The sequence below is a fragment of the Lepisma saccharinum genome, chromosome 20, assembly GCF_977018435.1.
Source record: "Lepisma saccharinum chromosome 20, izLepSacc3.1, whole genome shotgun sequence".
NCBI lineage: Eukaryota > Metazoa > Arthropoda > Insecta > Zygentoma > Lepismatidae > Lepisma > Lepisma saccharinum.
In genome coordinates, this window is record NC_139248.1 from 52,429,371 (window position 1) to 52,452,978 (window position 23,608).

General features: G+C 35.6%; 1 protein-coding gene across 1 annotated transcript in view; it reads left to right on the top strand.

Moving 5' to 3' along the window:
- The first annotated feature begins 14,838 nt into the window (after positions 1 to 14,838).
- The window catches only part of for (cGMP-dependent protein kinase for), a 261,102-nt gene continuing 252,332 nt past the window's right edge, over positions 14,839 to 23,608 (top strand). Inside the window, exon 1 of the mRNA XM_083141470.1 lies at positions 14,839 to 15,001. Within this exon, the coding sequence (XP_082997596.1) occupies positions 14,878 to 15,001 (124 nt within the window). The 5' untranslated portion in view covers positions 14,839 to 14,877. The remainder of the gene's footprint in view (positions 15,002 to 23,608) is intronic.

The following is a 23,608-nucleotide window of genomic DNA, read 5'->3' on the forward strand; positions in this document are numbered from 1 at the left end:
AAAAGTATTTGAATAATACAATATTCACAAATTAACTATGTTTTCAATTTTCTTATACCACCGCCATTGAACAGGCGTGATATGATTTGTTTTGTAATAAAGATAATCTATGATTGCAAAGTAATATATTTATAAGTTAAATGACTTGTATTAGGAATGATTCTTACAATGAAGAATATGTCTTAATGTGAATTAACCAAAACAAATATGACATTTTGTCATCAAGTTTGCATTTCGAAGAAAATCAGGACAGGGATTAAAAATAGTGAACTGTCCCGACCAAATTGGTAAGTTTGATAACTTTGCATAAATGGATAATAAACCTTTTCTCGAGCAAGGCCTCATCTCAAGAAAGCTATCACCTCGCGGCAAGCCACGGCACCTAGCGACCTGTTGAATGAGATGAGTCGAGGCAAAATGGATAATAAACCTTTTCCTGCTCCCACAAAAATAGGCAATAATTAGGCTGGAGAGTTCAATGAACTAACCGATCTCCAACTACGCACTGGTAATGATCAGAGTTGAGTTCATTACTTTGCATAAATGGTTATAAAACTAAAATTGCTAAATATACTACAGTGCACACTTCTGGAGTCTACCTCTCTCCAGAAACAACCCATTCATTTATGCAAGAAGAAAATTGAAATTCTTGCAAAATGTTTTTTTCTAGGTTCGCATTAATATATTTCATGGCTCGAGAGGAGGAACATGGCCCCTTGCCCCCCCCCCCCCCTTGGGTACGGGCCTGTAATGATCATTATTTTCTTTTCTTTGTTGTTATTGATTTATTGTATCTCTGACAAGGGTTGATTGTCAGAACGGCCCATGAGGCAGAAAAACGCTTGTGTTACAAAAATCTAGCATAATAATCATGTATTTGTGAATAATAAACATTATAGGTATTCTACTTGCTCATGTTTTCGCTGCAAAATTTCAAGGCAGTACAACGCCTCAGTTTGCATGGCCTCCTGTTTAGAATTCAGGAAGGAAGTAGTGTTATCTTTTGTCACAAGGGACGTCCGGCTGCAAACAATTAGCCTATTTAAGATATCCACTATTCACCATCGAGTTAAAAATAACAACCGGGGAGCTATTTTTATTGAGCAAAATGGTGGTCGCAGGATGCCGTCACCTAACCCAGTTTCTACTAGGATTATTTACATAAGCGGCAAGTTTCTCGTCTGTGGTAAATATTTATACAGAGTTATTGTTAGATTTTTAACATTGAAGTATTTTTGGAAGTGGCTTCCTTAGTGTTCATTGTGGTGTGAAGTAAAATCTCAGGAAGTGTGACGTGTTGATACTAGTTTTTCACAAGTTAATTTTTATTGGTCGCAATTTTTTACTAGTCAGACAAGAACGATCTGACTTACTTACAGCCATTGATGTAGTCCCAAAATTTTCATAGGGTATACGCTAACTTTCGTCAAACGTTAAATGGATACCTAGTTTCCATTAACTTTGGGTTATGTTTGCATTAAGGGTATGGATTAAGGGGAAGAGTGACAATTTCCCCGAAGTCCCTCTCTCTGAGGCAGCTGGGAAGCACTGTTGCCAACTTAGCTATTTTGGAGCCAGATCTGGCTGTGGCACCCGCCCTCTGCCCCATTATGATGCCATTACTGGCTCCGGCCCACATAGACCAACTTTTGCCATTTTGCACGTGACGTGATATTGTTATATCGGCTGCCTCGTCCCACCCCTCTTACCCCCCCCCCAACTGCTTTTATGTAGCGCCGTGGCTGGGGTGAATATGACAATATTGTTATCCGGGAATCCATTATTTTCGATTTCATACGACCGTCAATAGATTATTGAGATGGATGGTGTTGCCGGATCTAAGAGTAAATTATCATCACTTTAACGTTAACGGTTATACGTTAACGGTTATAGCAGCGCCCCTTGAAAACTAAAATTACCCTAGGAGGCACTTTATCCAGCCTTCCTAAATCTAGCTCCTTGAAAGTTAACTCTAGCTCCATTTAAGGTGAAATTTATCTATTTTATGAGCATCAGGTTTGGCAACACTGCCAGGATGGCCGTATGAAGCAAGAAGAAATGCATTACGCTTATGGGAACATTATTTTTTCCGTTCTCTCGGGAATATCAAATGTCCAATGACGTAGAGAAGTACACGAACGGAAAAGGGACATGTTGAACTATATCTTAGTCGTAGGAAAAGTCGAAACTCCCATTTCATTAGCCGTAACTTGAAGTTCATTCCCCACAAGGCATGCATGGGATTCTGCAAATGCTTATTCATCATATTTTTCAAACATCGTGTCCAGCTTAATAATCGCCTTAGAAAACAGCTTCCACTTTTAACATGGAGAGAAATTCATACTCTCTTGCAAGGTAGGGCCTCCCCGATGGCGCTGAGGTAGCGTCCTCGCCTTGTAATCAAGGGGTCCCGGGTTCGATACTCGGTGGAGGCACAAGTGGTTCGGATTCCACTTTAAACTGTAGGTCCAGTCCCGATTAGCCTTACTGTGCATAAAGTGGACTTGAAACACCAACTGAACTCAACTCAAACTCTTGCAAGGTCAAAAGTTTTTATTTAGTGGTAGTGCCCATATTAGAGGCCTGCATAGTCTGCCTTTTACCTACCCGCTGCCCGCTTGCACGCGAGGACAGGTATACCTGCTCGCCTGCCCACGGCAACGAGTCGACTTGCGTCTTTACCCGGGTTCTTGGTCTTCAAGGCGCTCTGAGCTTACAAGGTAACTGGGCATTCAACAAGACCCGAGCGCCTGCAAAACCTGCTGGAAAGAAACAGCCCTCCGGCAGCGTGTCGCTCCAGGTGTTTCATCACCACGTGGACAGCTGCAGCCAGTGTTGTCTACTTACGTAGCTCCTAAATCCTACGAAGTCCTAGGAGGAGCTCTCTCCTCCAAGGAGAATTTATATACTTAGCGATTTCAATTAAGCGTAAGCAGTTTTTAACTTATTGCCAGGAAATGCACGCAATACTACAGCTTCATTTATCTAAATGAATGATCGAGCAAACAAAAATCTCCTCACTGAAAACTTATTGTTTTTCATTGCATGGTGCCTTAACTAGGCACGCAGTGGCGCAACCAGGGGGGGGCAGGGGGCATTGCTCACAACCTTGGACAGAAATTAAGTCTAGCGGAGGGGCCAGGGTGGGGGTCAAACATTAAAGTACAAGAAAAAAACAGGCTAGCAGGATTTAAGAGTAGCAGGGCTAAAGGGTACTCAAGATGGAATTAATTTTCATATTTTCTTGCATTTTCCTTAAAGACGGCCAAGGGCACCTGCAGAGGGGGAATTGAGGGGTAATTGCAACCCCTTGATTTCAAATTTTATGAAAGTAGAAATATATTATAAAATATTATACAGTCTCATCAAGTTCAATGCCGTAGCAAGGGGGTAGCGGGAGTCGGCCCTGGGCGCCGAACGATGTAAGTGAGAAAAGTTTTTAAACAGAGAATGGGGTGGGGGGTAGCAATATTCGTAAATCTCATTTCATTGGCGATGTGGCTTACGAAGCTTTGAGTTCCCTTTTTTTTTAAGTAGTGAAAATCTATTGCAGTTGGCAACACTGCAGACATGTGTTAGCCCGGTGCAGGTTCTACTCGAAGCAACTACGTCATGCAGAGGGAGGGGCGTGCAGTTGATTGAATGAACGCACTGAGACCTACTAGGTATCTTACGACTGCGGGTACCCGGCGGGTTTTCAATACCTGCCAAGAACGATCTGGGCAGATGGTCAGGCAAGGTGCTCAAGCGAGGGTGTTGCGCAGGTTGCATGGCATTTCAGGAGCGAAGTCTCGCGAACGGGTCTGCTCCAGGTCTTGCGCAGGCCTCTATGCCCATTCCGACGATATTGAAATAAATGCACATCTGGTGCGAAATTGTCACTCTTCCCCTTAAAGCATTTATTTTTTACAAAAAAATGTCATTCATGGTGGAATACTGATGATGATGCAGTACTCATAATTGGCATAAAAGAGGCATTGTACGTAATAGAGAAGACGTGTTTAAAATGTGTGTGTGTGTATATATATATATATATATTGCAATTGAAAACAATATTGATTTAATCGGGCTCAAATAATTTCACTGGACGCCATGGCCTTCTCTCTTTTACAACTTTTTTTTAGATCATTCGGGCGCCTATGGCCGACTCCCACCGCCTCTAGCTACAGCTCTGAACTTGACGAAAACGAGAAAAGCAGATAATGCTAGCAAAGCAAGCAAGATAATTTTACAAAACGTATTTTTATTTGCATAAAATTTGAAATCGAAAGGGGTAATTGCTTTTCTGTGCCCCCCCTGCAGGTGCCCTTGGGCGTCAATGTTTGTCCCCTCTTTCCCCCCTAGAATTGACTTCCGTCAAAGGTTGGAGTGGGGGCAATGACCCCCCCCTGTGGTTGCGTCACTGTATAATACAGACATATTTAAGCAATATATGTTTACTTTAGATACTTTAGGCTCCCTGCCATTGTTAGTCAACCTTATTCCGCTCAGTTTGTCTGCTCGACTAACCTTGTATTAATGCGAATACCACGCACCCTTCCCCCTTTCATCCAAACCGATTCTAAAGACATAAGAGGTGGTGTTTCATTTCAACCCTATCGCCGCGATCACCCACAGGTAGGTAGAAAAACTAAACATAATAACCAAGACTAAAAATCAATAACAAGCCAATCAAACGATACGATCCCCCATCATTTTTGTGTGAAGATACGAGAATATAGAATCGTATATAGAATTGGTATAAAATTTTGTCCCCCCCAAAAAATTCCTGCGTCATGAAACCTCCCTGTGGGGGGCACGACCCCTGAATTTCAATGGAAAAAACAAAAATCTTGAGTTTGCCCCCCCTCTTCTCCCGCTATTTTGGGGAGGAGGCGCGAACTTTAGTATTCCTTTCAAAGAATGGACATTTCTCAAGAGAATGAAACATGTTTCATGTTCTTGGCTGTCATACAAGTTAAATAATAAGCCAAAATGTGATTTTTTTAATTTATTTTTTTTTACGAAAAATAGGTAATTTGCATTTTTGGAGGAAAATTGTTATGACTCTGCAACTATGGGAGCAATCTACTTCGGATAAATTTTGTTTTGCAGCTAGAACATCAGCGCATGCAACCGTGTACAATTCAGAACGCCGGATCGAGGAAGGGGGTATTGGGGGCACGACCCCCGAATTTCAATGGAAAAAATATAAAAATCTCTAGTTTGCCCCCTCTTCTCCCGGAATTTTGGGAAGAGGGCGCGAACTTTAATATTCTTTTCAAAGAATTTACATTTCTCAAGAGAATGAAACATGTTTCATGTTCTTGGGTGCCATACAAGTTGGATAATTAGCCAAAATGTGATTATTATTTTTTTACGAAAAATAGGTAATTTGCATATTGCTCAGAAAATAGTTATAACTCGGGCACTATGGGAGAAATCTACTTGGGATAAGTCTTGTTTGGCAGCTAAAACATCGTTGCATCCAACCGTGTACAATTCAGAATGCCGGATTGAGGAAGGGGGCTTTAGGGGCACGACAACCGAATTTCAATGGAAAAAACATAAAAATGTGTAGTTTGCCCCCTCTTCTCCCGGAATTTTGGGGAGAGGGCGCGAACTTTAATATTATTTTCAAAGAATGGACATTTCTCAAGAGAATGAAATATGTTTCATGTTCGTTGGTGCCATACAAGTTGAATAATAGGTCAAAATGTGAAACTGTTTTTTTACGAAAAATAGGTAATTTGCATATTGCTCAGAAAATAGTTATAACTCGGGCACTATGGGAGAAATCTACTTGGGATAAGTTTTGTTTTGCAGCTACAACATCAGCGCATGCAACCGTGTAAAATTCAGAACGCCGGACCGAGGAAGGGGGCTTGGGGGGCACAACCCCCGAATTTCAATGGAAAAGAACATAAAAATCTGGAGTTTGCCCCCTCTTCTCCCGCTATTTTTGGAAGAAGGTGCAAACGTTAGTATGCTTTTCAAAAGAATAGATGTTTCCAAAGAGAATGAAACATGTTTCATGTTCCTGGGTGCCATACAAGTTGAATGATGAGCCAAAATGTGAAACTCTGTTCGGAAATGTGGCATGGATTTGTTGCGGAGGGGGGTGGGAGGGGAGAGGCTATCACGTTACCAACGTGTAGACAATGAGGAACAGGCGAAGAAAAACGCACAACCGCTGATCGGTCGCACGGCAACTGTGTATTATTTCACTCCACTATAGCCTTTCAGTAACACACACACACAGAGCTGCAAATTATGGCAATCCTAGCCTGCCTCTGTCTTCCAATGCCTTATGTTTTAATTTCACCTCGGCTAAAACTCAGACGGTTAAATGAGATACTCTGACCCCTCTCAGGTACGGGCTTGGTGAATAAAGCATTGATGTGTTTGTGAATCCAGAAAAAAATGAACGACTCTTCTCAAATCTTAAGATTGGCAACTGCATCTTCTGGGAGGTTACTTTGACCTTTCTTTTCATTCATTTTTATCCAGGAGATGGTTCATTTCCAATACATACGAAAGCTTACATTACACTCAGTTACAATTTACAATCCATGAATATTCTTAATTTAAAAAAAAAAATACAGAATCCCCTGTTCGTTAATATTCGATTCGATGAATTCAGAATTCTGTCTCCACGGGAAAAATCCAAATATGTATATGTGCAGGGAATAGTTACGTGAGTATGTGTGTCGCTAGGAGGAAGCCGTACCAGCTAAGAAAACCCTGTCGTTTTTGCAACCGTAGACGAAGCTTACGGCCTGCCATTCAGTAGCAGACAAAAACCTTCGTACGTGCCCCTTCCTACAGTATTGCTACCAAAATGTGTCACGAGTATCGATATTAATACGGGCAGGATTTAAGCAGAATAGAATCTACGGGCTCCACTGAGTACTTGGGATTGAGAAACGTTAGTAGGCAGAGCTTGCATCAAGATACACGCCAATGATGACATTGAAAAACGAGAGACATTACATGTCTAGTCTTGCTACCTTGCCCAAATAAGTCGACGTTGAATAAATTTTGAAGAAGGCCAAAATAAAGTTCTAAGATCTGAAATTCTATCATTTATCCGTAAGAGTGAGAACATATGTGTCGACAGTGACAAATACATGTCCAATAGGCAGGCGTCATTAACCTCAAAGGATTTCGGCCGATCCAACCTGTCGTCCCATAACATTATAAATTTCGAAGTATAAATTGTGCTTGGCGAAATACAGGTATCTTTATTCCCAAGTGTCATTAGATGTTTATATCGTAGAGCCGACGCTGATGGAATGCGAGAAACTAAGCTCCGCATTTACTTATATACCTTTCCAATCGATGCTCACTTGTTAAGCATTACGTAATTTGCAGAGCGCGACTCGCGACATTTCCAAAAACTAAATACTCATCAATGTCTATATTCACAATCTCAATATCAAAGTTTAACTAATTTCCACGTTGCAGCAAAACCAAATAAAATTGTATAAGGGGAACGATTCATTTCTGTTAATAAAGACTAAACTCGAATCATTGCCCGTTGCAACTTAAACCTTATTGAATACATTAAACTTAAAAGAACAGATTCGATCCTCCCATTGTTGCTAAACGAAATCTATGTCAATCTAAATCATAAACATTTTTCTGCCGTGAAAGAACACAGATTTACATATCCAATATTAAAGATTCGGTCAGATAATTAACATATGGATTATTACATTAGGCCGCGTTTACACTTATTGTTACAATAAAGGAAATATTAGTGGATTATAAACCTAGTAATATTCTTTATATTAATCACAAGTTATGAAATATAAAAGATTACAAATACGAAATATTAATAATCAAATAATAAGATCCAACTAATATAAAATAATCCAGAATAATTAACGGCACATGGATATAAGCCGTGAGGTTCATATCAACAGATGGGATCCGATCCTGACCCATGAGTAGAGCTAGGATTTGCATGTAATTGCATATTCTATTTCTTTCTAGATACGAGAAACTCTCTTACTTACCTTGAACACGAAAATGTCAACGAATTATGTAACTGACATCATTTTGCATAAGTTTTATGTTACATATTTTTACATATTTGCCAGGATATTACATATTTTACATATTTGCTAACTTTGTCATAAAACAACATATTTCGGCACTTTTTACCTATATTTTAGATCTTTGAAACATGATGAAGATAATTTGTATCTCACGTGATGTCATATTTTCTAATCAATGAGATGCATAGTGCCTACGGTCACCTAAAATTGACTGCCAAGACAGAAGACAGGCTGCAGGGGGGGGGGGGGGGAAATACTGGAACTGTTATTTATCGAAAGATGCTGAAGTTCTCTCCGCTCCCCTTTCTGGTTACAGATTTCCGTTTCGCTATTAGTTGTAGGCAAGGCACCTAGAAACTTGGAATCGGTGAAAAAGAAAGCTACTTTCCTGTACGTAGAGAGTTACACAATATGTTCCCTTGTACAAAAAAGTATAAAAATAGCTATGTATTTTCATTCGATTGTTTTTTTCTGTTGACGCTTTTTTTTACAATTTGTTTCGAAAGTTACGAAGAGCTCTCGTGCATATTTATATATTCTACAATAATTTGCGATGTGAAAAGTAATTAATAATTGACAAAATTGGTTTCTTAAATTAGTGTACGTTGCTGTGCTTTTTTGAGTTTATAAATTTGATACAAATCTTAATTTGAACAACTTATGTCTTTAAAATTACGTTGAATATGTTCGAATAAATTAAATACCTAGCTGAATTCTTGAAATTGCTTGGATACTCGATTATTATTAATATTACATATTCTATGATACTACATATTTAGGTATATATTTTATCAATTATTGTTACATATTTATGTACATATTTTGTACTTCGATATTACGTAAAATCTGGGTTCTACTCGTGAGTAAGGTTAACCAGAGGACATACGGCGTTTTAAATTCAACCCATTCCTCGATGGCACCGTGGTAGCGTTTTCGGAAAAGAAGACTGAGCCAGTTGATGTGTGGAGTCGTATCCCAAAGAATGATGATAATCGTGCTGATACAGTTCCTAGTGTATCTGAAACTAAATCATGGGCAGATACTATTGCTTGTGAATCTGGCGAGATGAACAAGCAAGATTTAAATGATGCAAAATCAGAACTAATGCCAGAGCCAAAGAAGCAAGAAGTAAAGAATGCACAAGGTAAGTCTTGCGGATATATTTTTTAAAATATTCAGTATAGAAGCTGTAAATAGGAATCAGCATTGTACAGTAATTGAGAACAAATAGTGTGTGCATGTCCAACTGTTCATGGGAAACAAAGAAATTGGAAGCTGTGTACATTATTTATTACATACAGGGTGATCAGAAAGAGAGACAACCTTATGAGGAAACTATTTATTGTACAATATACACAATAAGTGCTGAAAGTGGTTGCCATTGTGAGAAACACAAGTGAATATGGTGAATGAAAGACTATTCTTAACGTTGCTGTGAAATTGTATCAACACAGTTTTGAATATTTGCATACAATTCTGGAATAGTGTGCAACAATTTTGCCTAATCAGCTATTTATGCAGTTTACAGTCTCAGTTCATGCAGTTTTCACTGTTACCACCCAAGAAGCAAAAACATTGTAAAAATAATAATCAATTACATTTCCCCATAAGATTGAGTCTCTTTTTGATCAACCTGTAGCTTACAACAGCAAAGGGGCTTTCTTGAATAACTCTAACACAGTAGAGACAGTGGGTTCTGATCAGTAGGTCATGAGAGTTTCACTTGAGACTGAGGATGAACACACACTTGTGCGTGCATGAAGCTGCTCAGGAAATGATTCGGCCTCAGCCTCTAGTCAGTGGATTCCAGGGGGAGGTGTCCTGTCCAAACCATGTTACTGATCACTAGGGGCATGCATATTTCGTTTTTGACGAAAAAACGAAATTTGAAAAAACACATTGTAGTGTGTGTGTGTGTGTGTGTGTGGTGTTTATATTGTGTAGTAGTTGTGGTGTGTGTTTGTGTTTATATTGTGTTATAGTTGTGATGTGTTTGTGTATGTCTTGTGTAGTAGTTATGCTGTCTAATGTGTTTGTGTTCGTCTTGTGTAGTAATTGTGCTGTCTAATATGTTTGTGTTTGTCTTGTGTAGTAGTTCCTCCATTCATATTGGGGGTTAGGCGTAGAGCTGACAACACTGCACTGTAAAAAGACATGTCAAGAAACAGAAATATAAGGCCATGGATGTTCCCAAGGTAAAATATTCCGGAGGTAAAATAGTCCCCCGTTCGGATCTCCGGGTGGGGACTACTTTGGGAGGTCCCTGGACTAAGGATAAGATCTACGTTAGGAATAAGGATATTAAATTAGGCACCTGGAATGTTCTGACCCTTTACCGGCCTGGGGCATTTCAGTGTACAGTTAATGAGATACTGAAGTATAAATTAGATGTAGTAGCTGTCCAGGAAGTTAGGTGGCCAGGAGAAGGGAATTGTAAAACTAAAAATTATACTTTTTTCTATGGTGGTACTGAAAATCATAATTTTGGAACAGGCTTTTTCATAAATAATAGAATTATCTCGGCTCTTAAAACAGTAGAATTTATTAATGATAGGATATCATATGCAGTTTTACAGGGTAGGTGGTGTAAAATTATTTTAATAAACATACATGCACCAACGGAAGATAAAGATGATAATACTAAAGATGATTTTTATGCAGAGTTAGAACAGATCTTTGATAAATGTTCCCAGTATGATATGAAAATTCTGTTAGGTGACTGTAATGCACAGATTGGCAAAGAAGAGACATTTAAACCCACGATTGGTAAAGAAAGTCTTAATGAATTAAGTAATGATAATGGCATAAGATTGATTACTTTTGCAACCTCAAAGAATTTAATTGTGAAAAGTACCACTTTTAAACATAAAGATATCCATAAATAGACCTGGTCTTCTCCAGATGGAAAAACTCATAATCAGATTGATCATATTCTCATTGATAAGAGAAGGCATACTAGTATAATTGACGTTCGTACACATAGAGGTGCTGACTGTGCCAGTGACCATTATTTAGTAATTGCTAAATTAAGAGAAAGACTCTCAGTGATAAATCATAAGCAACAAAATCTAAAAGTTATAAAATTTGATACAGAAAAGTTTGCTGATGAAAGAATTAAGAAAGATTACCAAATTAAACTGTCAAATAGATTTGATGTTTTGCAGGATTTAAATGATGATGAAAATATAAATGAAACAGACGTAAATAAGAATTGGGAGCACATACGTAATGCAATAGAATCAGCAGCTAAAGAAAGTATAGGATACCATAAACCAAGAAAAAGTAAGCCATGGTTTGATAATGAATGTCATAATCTAATAGAAATAAGAAATCAGGCTAGACTTAGGTGGTTAAATAACTCTGATGATACAAATCTAAACAATTATAATAGAATAAAGCGAGAAGTTAACCGCACGTTTAGAAGTAAAAAAAGAGATTACTTGAAAAGCAAAATTAACGAAATTGAAACAAACAGCAAAAATAAAAATATCAGAGATTTATATGAAGGTGTAAATGAGTTTAGAAAGGGGTGGCAACCTAAAGTAAACTTGATAAAAGATAAAGAAGGTGATTTTCTAGCTGACCCAAGCGATATTCTAAATAGATGGAAGAACTACTTTAATGACCTTTTAAATGTCCATGTAGGAGATAAATCAGAAGTAAATGAAGTCCACACAGCAGAACCTTTAGTTCCAGAACCTAACTTGACTGAAGTTAAAGATGCTATTAAAAGGCTAAAGAATAACAAGGCACCTGGCATTGATTTAATACCAGCTGAGTTAATTAAATATGGTGGAAATTCATTAATATGTCAAATTCATAAATTAATTTGTTTAATATGGAATAAAGAAGAAATCCCTCAACAGTGGAAAGAATCCATAATTGTTCCTGTGTTTAAAAAAGGTGATAAAATGAACTGCAGTAATTACCGTGGAATTTCTCTACTCTCAACAACATACAAAATATTGTCTAACATTCTTTTAACAAGACTAACCCCATATGCTAATGAAATTATAGGTGATTATCAATGTGGATTTAAACATAACAGATCAACTACAGATCAAATTTTTCACATCAGACAGACACTTGAAAAAAAGTGGGAATATAATCAAAATGTCCATCAGCTATTCATTGATTTCAAAAAAGCATATGATTCGGTCAAAAGAGATAAATTATATAATATATTAGTAGAGTTTGGAATACCTAAGAAGCTTGTTAGTATGATAAAAATATGCACCAGTGAAACAGAAAGTAAAATTCGTGTGGGTAATAATATGTCTTGACAAATTTAGAATTCATGATGGGTTAAAACAAGGAGATGCATTATCTCCATTGCTCTTTAATTTTGCCTTAGAATATGCTGCCAGGAAGGTAAAAGAAACTAAAGAAGGACTAAAATTAAATGGTGTGACTCAGTTGTTAGCATATGCAGATGATGTAGACTTACTGTGGGATGATGTGAATACAATTAAGAATAATGCTAAAATATTTTTCAAAACTGCTAAAGAGATAGGTTTGGAAGTTAACAAAGGGAAAACTAAATATATGCTTACAGGCCGAAACCAAGTGTTAGGTAATAATCAAAATCTAATTATTGGTAACAACTCGTTTGAACCAGTTTCCAAATTCAAATACTTAGGAGTAATATTAACAAATGAAAATTATATTAAAGAGGAAATAAAAAGTAGGCTTAATTCAGGAAATGCATGTTACTTCTCTCTTCATAAACTTTTGTCTTCTCGTTTAATATCTAAGAAACTAAAAGTTAAAATATACAAAACAGTAATTTTGCCTGTAGTATTATATGGGTGTGAAACTTGGTCCCTTAAATTGAAAGAGGAACATAAATTGAGAGTATTTGAAAACAAGATCCTTAGGAAAATCTTTGGACCTAAAAGGGATGAGGAGACAGGTGAGTGGAGAAGGTTACATAATTTAGAACTACATAATTTGTACTCATGTCCAGATATTATTAGAATAATTAAATCAAGAAGACTTAGGTGGGCAGGTCATATGGCACGAATGGGAGAGGAAAGAGGAGTTTACAGAATTCTTGTTGGGAAACCTGATGGTAAGAGACCTGTAGGAAGGCCAAGACGAAGATGGAGGGACAACGTTGAGATGGAGCTAAAGGAAATCGGTAGGGATGGGAAAGAGTATGTAGATCTTGCTCAAGATAGGGACAGATGGAAGGCCTATGTTGCTGCAGCCATGAACCTTCGGGTTTAAGAAGGCTAGAGAGTTAGTTTAGTTAGTTATCCCACTTTAAACTGTATTCCCAACTCCTGTGCATAAAGTGGTCTTAAAACTAAAAAGAAAACTTTAAAAAACTCGTTTTTACGTACGTACATCACATTCTGAAAAACAGACTGAGTAAAAATTAAAATGAACAATTGGCCTACCATTTCCTTTGCCGTTGGGTGTACTGGAACAATTTAATAATCTATAGATCTGCCGTAAACAAAACTGAGGACCACTCATCACCTGCAAGTAAATGCATATATTATGACTAGACTTGGGATTTTTTGTTTTTAACCTATTTTTTCCTTTACAGGTATGTAAGAAATAATAAGTTATCTCAGCATTTCGTTAAAAAATGCAACAACTGATGAAGTTTTATAGTGCCTAAAAAACCTATTTTGCTTGTTAGAACCTATTTTAGGTTTATGCGCCTAAATCAAGCCTTTTTTTAGATTTTTATATATTTTTAAAGGTTTTACAGGATTTTTATGCCACACGGAGTCATATGCTTTGTTTTGTCACGAAAAAATTCAAGGACGAACGTGTTTGAAATAAACTCTCTCTCGACTTCCTTTCCTCCAAGTCCATGGTGATATTTCAAAGCTCCAAACAAAGCAAAATGTCTGGTGCCACTGTTACCTGTACAATCCAAAGTGGTCTGATCTGTGTTGTCTTGCTCACTTTCGTGTCACTTCGGTGCTTTGTGGCATTCACGCCTTGCAAACTAATGTTTCAGCATTGAAGTTTGCACCACTGACTATGTTTTTGTTGAAAGATTTTTTTCAGCAAGATGATCCTCACAGACCAAATTGCGGAGTTTGACTGTGGATAACATGAAAAGAGATTTTTGCCTAACTATACGTCGAAGAGTGGATTTTAATAGCAAATTTCCAATGGTAAGTTCTGCCATCGCCGTGGGTTTAGGCAATGCACATAACTTTAGGATTTTTCGAACGTATTTTAGAGTTTTTAGAGCCTATTTTAGGACTTTTAGAGCCTATTTTAGGATTTTTGGAGCCTATTTTAGGATTTTTAGAGCCTATTTTAGGATTTTTGGAGCCTATTTTAGGATTTTTAGAGCCTATTTTAGGATCCTAAAAGCACACTCATTAGAACCTAAAAATCCGAGGGCTGCTTATGACGGGTTCCCAGACTTTTTCGTTTCACGGCGCTCTTATTGTTTAAAGATCTTTCCGAAACACCCAAGCCAGAATATAGGCCTATTTAACACTTGCAACGCTCAGTTAGTGTGGTTAGGTTGCTTGCCTTAAGTTAAAATATAAACACGTATTCCAAATTCAGAAACATTTTATGTATAAAATTTACTAAATGAGCAGATATTTTGATTGATGCGATGGTCCGATTCTGAAACCATGTGCAGACTATCAAGTACGAATAAAAGTGTCATTTCAGTGAACATATTGGAACATTTCTCGGCGCCCCTGTATGCCAGCCACGGCGCTCCACACTTTGGAATCCACTGTCTTATGAGTTAAAATTCTGGGCTATTCTCGTGAACCTCATATTTACTTTAGTTTCCTCTCCTTATAGATCCCGAGAACTCATCAAAGCGGCCATATTGGACAATGACTTCATGAAGAACTTGGAAATGACGCAGATCCGCGAAATCGTGGACTGCATGTATCCTGTAGAGTATGCAGCTGGGAGCCTCATCATCAAAGAAGGGGATGTTGGCAGCATCGTGTACGTCATGGAAGGTAAGTGCTTGCTCTTTCTGTACGTCGTAGCGTATTGTCAATTACTTGCAGTGAGGATCGCGTCATGTTGACGCTCTGTCCGAAAGGTCCAGAATGCAAGCTTGAAGTACGGTCTTGTCGGAAGTGACGTCACCTAGTGCAGTTCGAAAGTGACGTCACGCAGTTTAACGCGTTAAACGAGTTATGGCAACTGGTTGTCCCATAAGTGCTTCCGTGCGTTTCGTGAGTTTCATTATGCTGTCCCAAAAGTCGCATTCCGTGCGTTTCGTGCAAGAACGAGATTCACCAAACGCAAGGGCCAGGAGGCTGGTTTGTTCGGTGAGAATCGTCTGCTGCTTTCAGACATCGCGCGTGCTGATGGATTCAAACTGCTCTAGTTAGGAAAATATATTATAATTTTAACAGATAGCCATATGAAGCAACGTGCACAAGATAAGCATAACTTAACCGTTCTTAGAATGTGATGAAAATGAGTGAGAGTGTCCACACTAGAGTTTATTTTTGCCATAAGAACATTCCTTCCGCTGACGCCATGCGGAAACTTTCCTGCGCTTTCGCCTAGAGTGTCCCATAAGTCTGTAAAATAACTGCCTTCACCAGATTCACGATCCCAGTTATTTTCGTTGAATGCGTTCGTTTCGTTAAGACTTTCGGAACGTACCCATTGTAGTATTCTTTACTAGACTTCTGCACTTGTTGTTCACTTGTTTCAAATCGTGGAAAGTTGAAAGTCAGCCAGATGTTGGTTGTAGTTATTCTAATATGTGTGGGGCCTCACCGATGGCGCACTGGTAGCGTCGCTGCCTTCTAATCAAGGGGAGTAGTATAGGAATACGATAAGGCCGGTCGCTATTTATTATTCGCAATTCATTTGCACGGGTGTTAATTAATTTGCACGTACTTAGAACTAATTTGCACGTACTTAGAACTTATTTGCATGTACTTAGAATACTTTACATTTATGTATTTGCATGTTTATAACTTTTTATGAATATATATTTATTTATTTTATGAAAAATATGTATATAGAAGGTAATTAGAGGTACTAAACGCTATGCATATGGTTTTATATTCATTACTGCAAAGTATGTAATGTATAAATGTATTTTTTAAATATTCTTTTACATAAAAAATTCAAAGTACATTGTTAAAGTCAAAGTGTGTTAAAATTCAATTTTTCAAAGTTAAAGTTTTAAAAATACAATTTTCTAAAATTAAAAGTTATAATAGTACATTTTTGTTAGTAGAAGTTTTTATACTAGGGTAAATTGTTTTGTTGTTAAAGTAAAATATGTTAGTTAATGTAAAATTAAAGTAATTAAAATTCAATTTTTCAAAGTTAAAGTTTTAAAAATACAATTTTCTAAAATTAAAAGTTATAATAGTACATTTTTGTTAGTAGAAGTTTTTATACTAGAGTAAATTATTTTGTTAAAGTAAAATATGTTAGTTAATGTAAAATTAAAATAATTAAAATTCAAAAAAATAAAAAATACTGAACAAATAAAGATCTAAGAAAACAAGCAAACAACCTAAGTCAAATTCAAGCAAAAAGAGGAATACACAGAAACCAACATGGCATCCAGAAAGAGAAATCAATAGTCACACCCATAGCACAGTTTAAAAACTACATAGCTGAAACCTTAGAGAAACATAAAACTGCAAACACAATATATCTAGATTCTTCCAAGGCATAGGATAGAGTAAAAAACATGGCTTGCTTATGGACAAACTCAACAACACAGGAATAAAATAGACAAGCAATCCTTTTTTCAGTAGAAAATTCCAGTTACTCAAGTAAGCTACATCATACGTAGTACATAAGAAGAACAAATAAACATCATCAGCAGTAAACCATCATGCAACTTCTACCTGCTGAAACAACTAAGTGAGTATAATTTATCAGAAAAACTGCCTACGTTTCAGCCTAATTTACCTCTACATTAATAATACTACCAGAATACTAATGCTTCAAAAGTGAACACTAAGAATAATATTCAGACTAAAGTATAGGGCATCTTGCAAAGGATTATTACTCCCTACATCTACAAGTCAATAACAATTATTCTAAATACTACGAACTTGGACAAAATATAGTCAAATACACAACACAAGAAGGAAAATAATTGCAAGTAAAACAGCAGACACTCAATATCTCAAAACAATCATGTAAAAATATTCTACAACAAACTGACTCATAACATAAAACTGCTAAGTCCCCACAACATATACAAATACAATCAATAAAAACTACTTGAAATGGGAAAAATGACTACAGTCTCACAGACTTGATGTAAAATAACAGCAAAACTTAGAAGCATGCACAGTCAATAATGCTCAATTTGCATACAGTTCACATGCAAACTATCATGAAAATGTTCAAAACAGTCTCCCAGCTCAGTTCTCATCTATACTTGGACAACAAAATCCTGCAACAAATTCTCAGAAATCCTACCTTTCCTACCCTTGCTTAAATAGCTAAAGTGCAATCTTCATACTAAAATATTGAAAAAAGGCAAATATCTATTTACATAAAAGTGTGAACACATGTGTTTGTCTGCGTGTACTCTTAGATAAATTGATAAAAAAAGCAATATAGTTATAAATCAAAGACTATACCTAATAATATTAATTTCAAAATAAGCTGATAGAAAAAGATATAATAACTACAGTATAAGCTTTTAATTTTTGTTAATTACAAAAAATAAAAGTTAAATACAGTAAATAAACTTGGTCCCTTACATTGAAAAAGGAACATAAATTGAGAGTATTTGAAAATAAAATCCTTAGGAAAATATTTGGACCTAAAACAGATGAGGAGACAGATGAGTGGAGAAGGTTACATAATTTGGAAGTACATAATTTGTATTCATGTCCAGATATTATTAGAATGATTAAATCAAAAAGACTTAGGTGTGTAGATCCTGTGGTACAAATGGGAGAGGAAAGAAGAGTATACAGGAGTCTTGTTGGGAAACCTGATGGTAAAAAACCAATAGACAGACCAAAACAAAGATGGAGGGATAATGTAGAGATGTACCAAAAGGAAATTGGTAGGGAAGAAAAGGAGTATATAGATCTTGCTCAGGACAGGGACAGATGAAAGGCATGTGTTGCTGCAGCCATGAACCTTCGGGTTTAAGAAGGCTAGAGAGTTAGTTAGTTATACATTAAATAAGCATAATATTTGAATTGTAAGTAGAGAATATAACAAATGTACAATGCATTGTGCGAAAACTATGTCAACTTTGCATTATAAGCAGAAAATTAAACCAGTTTGCCTTAGAAATACATTTTAAAAATAGCCCAAAATAGCATGCGTAATAGAAAATTAAGAAAACTTTCTGAAGCATAAAAGTACTGACTAGTGCTGAATGAATCAATTACTGTAAAATATTATTCTCTGATTCAAGTAATTTAACTGTAAACATCATCTTTTGTGTGTAAAATATAATTGTTAGTTGAACTGATAAGTACAAATATTAACTTTATACGCTTTGATACACTCTAAATAACATAACTTTGATATATAAATTAGTAACAATTTGTTAAAATTAAGTTAAACTGTAGAATTGTTTTCTTAAATAAATATAAATATAAAGTAAAAATAATAAACAAATAATTCCTTCTTTTCCTATTTAAAAATGCCAAATAGTGTAAATCAGTTGTTAGTGGCTAAATAACATAAAATTTGAAGGCAGTAACAATATTTTTTTAAAAATACTGCTTTTTACCTAACTTTGTAAATTAAATACTAGTACATTTTGTCAAATTATAAATAAAATATACCTATTTCTTTGGTATTTGTACTAAAGTGAAGAAAATGTTACTAAAACTTGGCTAGTACAGTAAATCTAAGAGTTTTAGCTTTATTTGTCCGTAACTGGATATAATTGTAACTTGTTAATCTCGCCAAACACAATCTTTACCTCAATTTTGGAAGCTAGCTGAACTTTAGCGTTTCGAATTACATATAGTGAAGGCCTCTATAGTGGAAAAATACACCCAGTCTGTAAAAATTTAGAAATGTTGTCTCCTTGTCTGTCGAACCAGACCAAAAGTGTTCTCAAGTGTTTCAATATATTTCTTAACATAACTAACTTTTCAAAAAAAAAATACCTTGTGCCCAGATAGCTTAGTTGGTATAGCGTTAGGCTTTTAACCTATCTGTCCAGGGTTCGAGTCCCTGTCTGGGCGATAACAATTTTTAAATTTTGTCATCGGATCTTTTGCAGAATGGATATAAAATATGTTTACAGTCTAACAGATTATTATTTATCTAAAATTTTGCAAATAAGCTTTTAAGTTTCTCAAATATCAGCATCTTTAGCTAACAGTACAGCATAACCAGTATTATTATGATAGAAATGTTCTGGTGGAAGAACCTACACCTACTGTAATATCTCTGTGGTATTAACTTACATGCAGCCCATAACTTTTGGGATTGTTTCTCCTCCGTTACATTTCCTGACCATTTACCCTTAGCGTCGCGATTAGCCTCAGAAGCAAAAAAAAAAAGCGAAATCTTATATTTGTTCTTTTTATATCTCTGAAACCACCTATACAATAGAACTACATTTAATAAATTTTGCAGTCTTCCTGTTTGATATGTTAAATAATCCAGTCAATAAAAATATACTTACATTGAAAAATCTGTTTTTCAGATACTTTAATCTGGTAATCTGCTTTTGCGTACTTCCTCAGAAATATACACAATCATAGTTCTTTATAAATTTAGCACCTGATATAGAATAAGTCGAAGTCTAGTTAGAGTTGGCCTGTAAGTGCTTCTGGTACATGTAGTTACTTGAAAAGCAAATATTGGGTGTATAAAAGATAGCATTCTTGTGAAACAGTAAAAAATTAACATTATATCCTCATAGCATTAGTTGCAACTGCTTCTTGCAGATTAACAAAGCTCTGGCGTGTGGTCGTACGTCACCTATAATCCTTTGTAAGGTTCGTGTTGTCCTATAAATTGTCGATATACATGCTAAGTCCCTAGTTACAGCCTAAGCTTTTAGCTTCAATAAATGTATTTTAGTCCTCGGAGACATATATTGATCTTAGAGTAAAAAATAAACCTCGTATAATAAACCAAATGGAAATAACCCAAGTGTTGATGCACCCAAAGAAGCCAGTAATACTTCAAAAATACCTTGAAAAAGGCTATAAAGCTAAATAATTCTTCTAGAATAGTAAAAAAGTTTGGAAAGTGGACCTAGGCCCCTAAGCCGTCTGTTAACTTCGTATTATAATTATATTCTTAAATTGTTATATGTAAGGGGAAAAAACAATATTAGTAAGCGTCCAAATATGGACCCTCGGTAAAGGGGTTTCAGACCTCATAGACACATCATAATTTTCGTTACACTAAAAAATTGCCCTCGTATAAAAGCAAATAGTTGAAATGTTAAACATTTCGTGTACTTTATCCAGTAAACCTTAGCTAGAACTACAATAAATGCGTTACAGACATAAAAATTAAGCAAGCTTTGATATTCTAGCGACACATAATAAGTATAAAATATCCTTTAAAATACTCTGACAAATAGTTGTGGGTTGTCTGAGATCAAAATTTTCAAGTCCTCTCTCCTCTCTCCTGCATAAATAGGCTCTAGAATTCACTAAGCCTCAAAATAATATTGGGTACATAAAATAAAAAGCAGATGGAGAGTGGTGCTGATCGCATCATCTCCAAAATAGCAAAAACAAAAGTATATAGAGCTCTATCTGGTATATTTAGAAAACTTTTACCTAGTATAGCAGTAACAAAATACTCAGCAAACTCTAAAATAAACAAACTTTCCTACGTGGCAGGCGTAACCTGCCCTAAATAAATACATATAGAAATACAGAACCAAAAATAGCATAGTGGAAATCAGTAAACCCTAATAATAATAATAATAATATATTCTGTGGCTTACGTTTTAGCTAAAAGTACTTTTTTTTAGTGTTTTTGAAAAAAATAAATAAATACTAAACTCTAAGTTAAAAATTTGTAAATGTATATATGATACAAAACAAAATAAATAAAAATTAATACATACCCTGCAAAAAATCAATAAAAAAGTTGAAAACCTCTCTTTGTGCATCCAAAATATAATAACAAATCCTTCCTGACTGGATTAAATTGTGTTATTTGAGTAATAATAAGCCTAAACTTGTAAAATAAAAGGGTAGAACTTGTCGAAACATACTTTTGCATCCAAAATATAATTCAAAACACATCTAAATTGTGTTATTTGAGTAAAGTAGAGAATAATCCTGTAAACTTGGAAAAAATCTCTCTCTCCCTCTCTCACTCTCTCTCTCTCTCTCTCTCTCTCTCTCTCTGTGTGTGTGTGTGTGTGTGTGTGTGGATGTGTGTCTTTGAGAATCCAAAATGTAATAAAAATGGTGCCTGAATAATATAAATAGTGTCATTTGAGTAAATATTAGGCTAAACTTGTAAAATAAACAAATAAAAGTTGAGAACACACACTTTGTGTGTCGAAAATGTAACTAAAAATCTTTCCTGAACAGATAGAATTGTGTTATTTGAGTAATAATAAGCCTAAACTTGTGAAATAAACAGATAGAAGTTGAGAACACACACTTTGTGTGTCGAAAATGCGACTAAAAGTCTTTCCTGAACAGATTGAATTGTATTATTTTGGTAATAATAAGCCTAAACTTGTGAAATAAACAGATAGAAGTTGAGATCACACACTCTGTGTGTCGAAAATGTAACTAAAAGTCTTTCCTGAACAGATAGAATTGTGTTATTTGAGTAAAAAATAGGCATAAACTTGTAAATAATAAATTAAAAGTTGAAAAAATCTTTGTAAATACAAAATTTAATAAAAAATGTTGCCTGAATAGTACAAATAGTGTTATTTTGGTAAAAATTAACATAAAATTGTAAAATAATAAGTTAAAAGTTGAAAAAATGTCTTTGTGAGTCCAAAATTTAATAAAACATGTTGCCTGATTAGTACAAATAGTGTTATTTTGGTAAAAAATTAATATAAAGTTGTAAAATAATAAGTAAACGTAGAAAAAATGTCTTTGTGAGTCCAAAATTTAATAAAAAATGTTGCTTGAATAGTACAAATAGTGTTATTTTGGTAAAAAATTAACTTAAAGTTGTAAAATAATAAGTTAGAAAGTTGTAAAAATATCTTTGCGAGTCCAAAATTTAATAAAAATGTTGCCTGAATAGTACAAATAGTGTTATTTTTGTAAAAATAAGGATAAGCTGTGAAAATGTTTGACATAAAGTCAAAGTTTGGTAAAAAATAAACTCAAAATTAAGTTAAATAGCACACAGTAAGATACATTTACTACCTAAATCAATAATCAAAGGGTCCTAGGTTCGTTACCCCGTGATAAAAGCAAATGGTGAAAACTGTAGGCCCCGTCCCTAATAGCTCTCCCTTCTTCATAGTACAGATAAAAAAAACCTGCGCTAAAGCGTCCTGTGCCTTGAAGGCAAACCTGAGCGGAATATTAATTGGCGGCGGAAACCGGTTCTACAAGCGACGCATAGCTTCAGAGATTTGACCCTTGCTGTGCATTTCCAGACATCCTTTGTTGTCTGGTTGAATCCCTCCCCTGCCCTACAGTATTGCATAGCTTTCCCCTGTTCTTGCGTACTGGTTAACCTTGAAAAAACCGGTTCTGAAAACCTACCGACGCGTTCTCTGATTGGTCAATCAGGTTCGTTCTTTGTCCTGACGTTGTGACGTCATTTGACCTTGAACGCACACTCCCCAAATTCCTTTCTCCTCTACCTGCGCGGAATATTAATTCATTCTCTCTGTCTGGCATCAGAGCGGAGTCGAAATTCTGAGACAGTATTCTGTCTAGCATGTCGTACCATCGTCTTTCATACCATAATAACATACATTATTACATAGTACTAATTAATAATATTACATATGGCGGGTTCGAGTACCGGGACCGTCTTCTTTCGTACCATTACCAGCGTTCATAGCGGTTCATAAACCATAGAAAACTTATTTTCAATATTATAAACATTAATTATTATCGATTTATACATTACATACTTTGCAGTAATGAATATAAAACCATATGCATAGCGTTTAGTACCTCTAATTACCTTCTATATACATATTTTTCATAAAATAAATAAATATATATTCATAAAAAGTTATAAACATGCAAATACATAAATGTAAAGTATTCTAAGTACATGCAAATAAGTTCTAAGTACGTGCAAATTAGTTCTAAGTACGTGCAAATTAATTAACACCCGTGCAAATGAATTGCGAATAATAAATAGCGACCGGCCTTATCGTATTTCTATACTACTAAGGGGTCCCGGGTTCAATACACGGTGATGACACATAGTGGTTTGGATCCCACTTTAAACTGTAAGCCCAGTCCCAATTAACCTTACTGGGCATAAAGTGGACTTAAACCACCAACTTAATAAATCAATCAATCAATTCTAATGTGTGGAAATGTAAGTATAGTAATTTTTTGTGTAGTCCTATGTGCTTTCTGTGGTGAAAAACAATGTGTTCGTAGTTTTGTCTACTGATCGTATTTGGTGATGCAGTCGAAGTGGAATTCGAAAGAATTCTAGTCCGAGGCTTCGAG